We start from the raw sequence: 7,383 nt of genomic DNA on the forward strand, positions 1-7,383 counted from the left end.
TCATTGTTGTTTGGCGGGCCCGGGCTGGGGATTCCAACCCGCCACCTTAGGTGTATGTGGCTGGCGCCTTAGCTGCTTGAGCCACAGGCGCCGAGCCGGCATAATGTTTTTGAGGTCTGTGTTGCGGCTTTGCCTTATGGTAGTGCTCTATCATGTGACTGTTCCAGAGCTTGTTTCTACTTTCTTCTATGGAAGGACACTTGGGTTATTAACTATTGGTTAGTAGTTTAGGGCTATTAGGAATAAATTTGCCATGAACATTCTTGTACAAGTCTTTGTAGACATTTTTCCATTTACTTAGGGGAAAATAACCTAGAATAGGATCACAAGGTTATAGGGTAGGTGTAGGTTTAACTTTATGAGGGCACTTTCCCAAAATGTTTGTACCATTTTATAACTGCTAATTGCTGTACATCCCCACCAACTCTTGGAGTTGTCAGTCTTTTTTTTTTTTTGAGACAGAGTGTCACTGTGTTGCCCTTGGTAGAGTGCCATGGTGTCACAGCTCATAACAACCTCAAACTCTTGGGCTTAAGCAGTTCTCTTGCCTCAGCCTCCCAGTAACTGCGACTATAGGCGCCCACCACAACACCTGGCAATTTTTTGTTGCAGTTGTTGTTTAGCTGGCTCAGGCTGGGTTCGAACCTGCCAGCATCGGTGTACATGGCTGTTGCTGTAACAGCTGTGTTATAGGTCCTGAGCTGAGTTGTCAGTCTTTTTTTTTTTGAGACAGAGCCTCAAGCTGTCACCCTGAGTAGAGTGCTATGGCATCACAGCTCACAGCAACCTCCAACTCCTGGGCTCAAGCAGTTCTCCTGCCTCTGCCTCCCAAGTAGCTGGGACTACAGGTTCCCACCACGACACCCGGCTGTTTTTTGGTTGCAGCCATCATTGTTGTTTGGTGGGCCTGGGCTGGATTCGAACCCGCCCCCTCAGGTGTATGTGACTATTGCCTTAGCCACTTGAGCCACAGGCACCGAGCTGAGTTGTCAGTCTTTTAACTTTAGCCATTCCGGTGGACATGTTAGAGATTCTAAACCATCTTGCATTCTTCAGTTAGATCCCAGAGGCCTGAAATATTTGCTAACATTTCATTAAGGACTTTTTACATCTGTGTTCATGAGGGATATTTATCTGCAATTTTCCTTTCTTGATGCATCTTTGTTGGAGTTTGGTATCGGGATTATTATGACTTCATAAAATGAGTTAAGAAGTGTTCCTACCTTCCAATTTTCTGAATGAGTTTATGAAAGGTTATAAGGTTCCTTCCCTAAATGTTTTGTTATTGCCTTTTTTTTTTTTTTAACTTTTTTCTTGTCTTGTCGATGAAGAAACTGAAAATAAACACTTTTTTTCCCCTTTTTGGTTGCAGTTGTTACTGTTTAGCTGGCCTGGGCTGGGTTCAAACCCACCAGCCTCAGTGCATGTGGCCAGCGCCATAACCACTGTGCTATGGGCGCCAAGCCAGGGTTTGTTTTTTTGTTTTATTTTTTTGAGACAGAGTCTCACTTTGTCACCCTTGGTAGAGTGCCATGGCATCATAGCTCACAGCAACCTCAAACTCCTGGGCTGAAGTCATTCTCTTGCCTCAGCCTCCCAGGTAGCTGGGACTCTAGGCGCCCACCACAACACCTGGCTATTTTGAGAGAGGAGGTCTCACTGTGGCTCAGGCTGGTCTCCAACCTGTGAGATCCGGTAGTCCATCCACATCGGCCTCCCAAGCACTAGGATTATGGGTGTGAACCACTGCATCCAGCCCTATGTTGTTTTTTTTTAAGACAGAGTCTCACTCTGTCGCCCTCAGTAGAGTGCCGTGGTGTTCCTCACAGCAACTTCCAGCTCTTGGGCTTAGGAGATTCTCTTGCCTCAGCCTCCCGAGTAGCTGGGACTACAGGTGCACACCACAACACCCGGCTATGTTATGTTGTGTTGCAGTTTGGCCAGGGTCAGGTTTGAACCGGCCACCCTCAGTATATGGGGCCGGTGTCCTACTCACTGAGCCACAGGCGCCGCCCTGTTTCTCTTTTGTGGTAGAGATTGGATCTTGCTCTTGCTCAAGCTGGTCTCAAACATATGGTCTCCAGGAATCCTCCTGCCTCATCCTCCCAAAGTGTTAAGATTGTAGGCATGAGGCACCGCACTTGGCCAGTCAGTCATTTTAAACAGTTTTTGGTCAGAGCTGGGTTTGAACCCGCCACCTCTGGCATATGGGGCCAGCGCCCTACTCCTTTGAGCCACAGGCGCTGCCTCCTTTTTTTTTTTTAATATTAAGCATTTAAAGCCATGACCTTTTTTTTTTCTTTGAGATAGAGCCTCAAGCTGTCACCCTGGGTAGAGTGCTATAGCATCACAGCTCACAGCAACTTCCAACTCTTGAGCCCAAGAGATTCTCCTTCCTCTGCCTCCCAAGTAGCTGGGACTACAGGTACCTGCCACAACGCCCAGCTATGCTTTGGTTGCAGCCGTCATTGTTGCTTGGCGGGCCTGGGCTGGATTCAAACCCGCCAGCTCAGGTATATGTATCTGGTGCCTTAGCCACTTGAGCCACAAGTGCTGAGCCCCCTATTTTTTTTTTTTTTTTGAGATGGTTTTAGTCTGTCACCCTAGTTTTATTCTAGTTTTATTCAATGGTTTTATTCTGTTGTTCTATAGCTCACAGCAACTTTAAGTGACCTTCCTGCCTCGCCTCCCAGGTAACTGGTTTTATGGGCATGTGCCACTATGCCAGCTAGTTCTTTCTATTTCTAGTAGAAACAGAGTTGCACTCTTGCTCAGACTGTCTTGAGCTCCTGAGCTCAAGGGATCCACCCTCTTTGGCCTCCCAGAGTGCTCGGATTACAGGCATGAGCCACCGTGCCCAGCCTAACAGCTATAACCTTCTTTCTGAGGACTGCTTTGGCTATATCCCGCAGAAGTAGTTTGTCTTTTGGTTTTTTCTAACTGTCTCTGTGCTTCTCAGTCCAGTTATAATTGAGAGTCAGGCCCAGACTTGGAATCACAGTGGCTTTTGTCCCTTTGCAGAACATAGATAGGTACTTTATGATGCTGAGGGAGGGATCGTGTTTGCATCTCCCTGGCTTCTGATACTCCTGTCACATCCCTGCTATAAGCTGACCTCTTCTGGACTCTAGTTTTTTTTGTTTTGTTTTGAGACAGAGTCTCACTGTGTCGCCCTCAGTAGAGTGTTATGGTGTCACAGCTCACAGCAACCTCAAACTCTTGGGCTTAAGAGATTCTCTTGCCTCAGCCTCCCAAGTAGCTGGGACTACAGGCATCTGCCACATGCCTAGCTATTTTTTGGTTGCAGTTGTTATTGTTGCTTGACAGGCCTGGGCTGGGCTCAGACCCACCAGCTTCGGTGTATGTGGTCAATGCCCTACTCACTGAGTTCAGGCACCAAGCTTGGACTCTAGTTTTTGTGCACTTGGAGCTTTACTTCCTTACTTTGCTGGCTTGTGAGTACTCTCAGCTAGACCACTGTTCAGGTGTCAGGGCTAGCCTGAGGGCATGCAGAGAGCAAGGGCCCAGGCCAATTTGTGCCCTGCCACCAAGGCATGGCTCTCCTCCCCAAGCCTAGCAGTTTTCCATGTTCCCAAATAGACAACTGAACTCCAGCAGGTTGTGAGTAAGGGCCGCCCTGCTCTATGAGTGGTCCCATTGAGGGGCATGGGCAGGGGAACTGAGTGTTTCCCAAACCACAGGCTGGGTTGAGTGGCCCTGCTCTGTGCAGCCAGCTTCCTACTTCTGTTTCCTGGTCTGAAGAAGAGCAGGCCTGTGGAAGTGGCTGGGCTGGAGTTGGGGGGGTGGCTTGCTGGGGCCCAACATTTGCGCTGACCCATGTGTTCTTTAGTCCCACAGAGTAACGAGAAGCTTCAGGAGAGCCCATGCATCTTTGCCCTGACGCCCAGACAGGTGGAGCTGATCCGAAACTCCAGGTGTGCCAGAGCCCCAATTCTCTGCTGACTACCCCAAGGCCTTGGCTGGCTCAGGAGAACCTCCAGCCATAGCCACTACAGGTCCTGGTCGGGCTTGCTCCAGAACTGGGGTCCATAGCAGCAGGGTTGTTTTAGAAATCCCTGTCCTGGGTTTGCAGTGCCTTCTGCTCAACACATGCTCACTGCCTTTAAGCCCCAGAGCCCTCAGTGGCTATACTGGGCGACCCCCATACCTCCAGGTATTATGGTCATTGGAACCAGCTCTCTGCGGTGGGGCACTGCAGGTGCTGAACAATGTCTCTGCCTCTATCCACCCATGGCAGGAATTCCCTGTCCTCATTTTGATAATTACAGATGTCTCCAGACATCTCCAAGTGTTTCCTGGGGGCAGAATCACCCCCAGGTGAGGATGGCTGAGCTGGGGGTGAGGTGAGGTGAGGATGGATGAGGGTCTGGGAATCTGGCCATGGCCATAGTACTGTTTATTCCCTCACTCAATCTCTGAAGCCACAAGTCCTCCTGCCTTTGCAGATCTGCCTGTTCTGGACCTTTCATATACATGGAATCACACACTGTGTGTCCTCCTGTGTCTGGCTATCATCTCTCACTGAGCATGATGTTTTCAAGGTCTATCCACTCCGTAGCCTTCGTCAAAGTTTTTTCTTTTTCATGACTGAGTGATATTCCAGTGCATGGATGGACCCTGTTTTGATTATCTCTTGGTCTGTGGTAGACACTTGTACTATTTCTACTTTGTAACTGGTACTAATCATGCTGCCATGAATATTCACACACAAGTCTTAGTTATACATAACTTCTCATTTCTCTTGGGTGAATTTCTTGTTTAAGTTTATCCTTAGGTGTTTTGGGCGATTTTCCTGCTGCTGCCCATTGGCCAGTGATTCTGGTGTGCTTGTCTGTGATTCCATCAGGGGAGTGGGCAGCCCCTGCTGTCTCCTCTTATTACAGGGGCTTTGCGGTTGATTCTCTTGCGTTCCCAGGGAGGCAGCCCTCCGCAGTGACCCCACAGATGTCCCTGTCTCCCCAGGGCCTGCGCCTCAGTATCCCAGCTGGAGGTGGGGGCAGCCCTGCCCAGGCAAGGTCCCTGCCCCACTGGTCTGATGGGTGGGTGTGGTGTACTAGGGGTGCCCCTCATTGACCTGTCCTTTCCTCCCTTTTGGTTTACTTGATGCCCACAGAGAACTGCAGCCTGGAGTGAAAGCTGTGCAGGTCGTCCTGAGGTATGCACAGGTGTGCCCACAACCCCAGTGTGGGCCCTCAGTCGCCATTGCCTCTCCCACCTGGGTAGCCATAGCCTTTCTACATCCTGTCCCAAATGCATCGTGGCCCAGGCCCCTCAAACTCTCAGGAAGAGACAGAGCTTGGCTTCTCTCTCCCTGTTATCTACCCTTATCAGGGACACACTGCCATTCCCTCAGTCACTCAGGCCAGACACTGCATGACCCCTTGGCATGGTTTAGCCAGATTCCACCTTCACCTAGGCCTGCTGTTCAGCCCCCATGAGTGTCCTCCCTGGAAGCATTGCAAAGACCCCTGCACCCCGCCAGAGGCCCCACAGCCCCTCTTGTTGCAGAATCTGTTACTCAGATACCAGCTGCCCCCAGGAAGACCAGTACCCACCCAACATTGCTGTGAAAGTCAACCACAGCTACTGCTCGGTCCCGGTGAGTTACAGCCACCCCCAAGATCTGCTTCAGGGACAGGTGGGGCCTGTGGAGGAAGGGACGGAACTGAAGGACACCTGGCCTATGTATTTATAGGGCTACTACCCCTCGAACAAGCCTGGAGTGGAGCCCAAGAGACCATGCCGCCCCATCAACCTTACCCACCTCATGTACCTGTCCTCTGCCACCAACCGTATCACCGTTACCTGGGGGAACTACGGCAAGGTGAGTGAGCCACTGCTGCCTTACCCTTTTTTGCCTGGCCCCACCCAGGCCTCACCTGGAGTCCTCTGCCCCCAGAGTTACTCAGTGGCCCTGTACCTGGTGCGGCAGCTGACCTCGTCAGAGCTACTGCAAAGGTTGAAGACCATCGGGGTGAAACACCCGGAGCTTTGCAAGGCGCTGGGTGAGTGGAGGTTTGTGGGGGGTGCTGGGTGAATGAGAAGGTTGCAGGAAGAGCGCTGGGTAGGCAGAAAGGTGTGGTGTACAGTACACGATCAGGGAATGTGTGTAGGAGGGCTGGTGGGCAGGAGTGGGAGGTGCAGGGGGTGCTGGGTAAGAAGGGGCACTTGAGTATAGGGGTACCTGCCGATCTTCACCCTTGGAGGCAGTGCCAGTTCTGTTACCAGGGACCTTTCCTTTGCTGGGTGGGAGGTACAGGCTCAGCCCCAGCCCCCCCCAAAAAGCTTCTGATGTGTCATATGCCCCACAGGGTCCTGGGAGACTGGGAACCAACCACTTGTTACCCTCGGGGTCTGGCACCAGGGAGGTCAGAGAGGTCTCAAGAAATTGCTGCAGGAAGAGGGGGAGCTCGGCCCCAGACAGAGGACCCCAGGCACAGTTGAACCCAACAGGCCAGCCAGGAGCATCCTAGGCTATAAGCCCTCAGGCATCTGAGCCACTGAGGAATTGGGGCCTCACTATGAGAGCAGTGCAGAGCCTGGGAAGAGTTGTAGGTAGTGGTGGGACCCAAGGTAAGCCTGGCTCTGAGCAGACCCTTTTGGCTGCAGCACAGCAGGGGTCAGAGGGTGCCACCAGCAGATATGCTCACTGAGGCAGTAAAAGTCTGACTGTAAATGGTAAAGCTGTGTTTTATGTCTCGTACTTGTGACAACCAAAAAAAAAATTTTTTTTTGGTTTTGAGACAGCCTCATTTTGTCACCCTCAGTAGAATACTATGGCGTCATAGTTCACAGCAACCTCAAATTCTGGGCTTAAGCAATTCTCTTGCTTCAGCCTCCTGAGTAGCTGGGACTACAGGTGCCTGCCACAATATTTTTTTTTTAGAGACAAGGTTGAGGTCTGGCTCTGGCTCAGGCTGGTGTTGAGCTCACAGGTTCAAGACTAGCCTGAGCAAGAGCAAGACCCTGTCTCTAAAAAAGAGCCAGGCATGGTCGGTGCCTGTAGTTCAAAGGAGTAGGGCGCCAGCCCCATATACTGGAGGTGGTGGGTTCAAACCCAGCCCCAGCCAAAAAAAAAAAAAAAGCCAGGCATGCCCATAGCTCAGTGGGTAGGGCGCCAGCCACATACACCAAGGCTGGTGGGTTCAAACCCATCCTCGGCCAGCTAAAACAACAACTGCAACAAAACAAAATAGCCAGGCATTGTGGTGGGCACCTGTAGTCCTAGCTACTTGGGAGGCTGAGGCAAGAGAATCGCTTAAGCCCAAGAGTTAGAGGTTGCTGTCAGCTGTGACGCCACAATACTGTACCAAGGGCAACCTAGTGAGACCCTGTCTCAAAAAAAAAAAAAAAAAAGCCAGG

General features: G+C 51.0%; 1 protein-coding gene across 1 annotated transcript in view; it reads left to right on the forward strand.

Annotated features, from left to right (window-relative positions):
• PIAS4 (protein inhibitor of activated STAT 4) overlaps nucleotides 1–7,383 on the forward strand; it is a 33,119-nt gene that overhangs the window by 17,625 nt on the left and 8,111 nt on the right. Inside the window, exons 3-7 of the mRNA XM_003788748.3 lie at nucleotides 3,851–3,935; nucleotides 5,135–5,176; nucleotides 5,530–5,620; nucleotides 5,717–5,845; nucleotides 5,921–6,026. Of these exons, the coding sequence (XP_003788796.1) occupies nucleotides 3,851–3,935; nucleotides 5,135–5,176; nucleotides 5,530–5,620; nucleotides 5,717–5,845; nucleotides 5,921–6,026 (453 nt within the window). The remainder of the gene's footprint in view (nucleotides 1–3,850; nucleotides 3,936–5,134; nucleotides 5,177–5,529; nucleotides 5,621–5,716; nucleotides 5,846–5,920; nucleotides 6,027–7,383) is intronic.

The sequence above is a fragment of the Otolemur garnettii genome, unplaced genomic scaffold (genome assembly GCF_000181295.1).
Source record: "Otolemur garnettii isolate 467f Iridium unplaced genomic scaffold, OtoGar3 scaffold00029, whole genome shotgun sequence".
In the NCBI taxonomy this organism is placed as follows: Eukaryota; Metazoa; Chordata; class Mammalia; order Primates; family Galagidae; genus Otolemur; species Otolemur garnettii.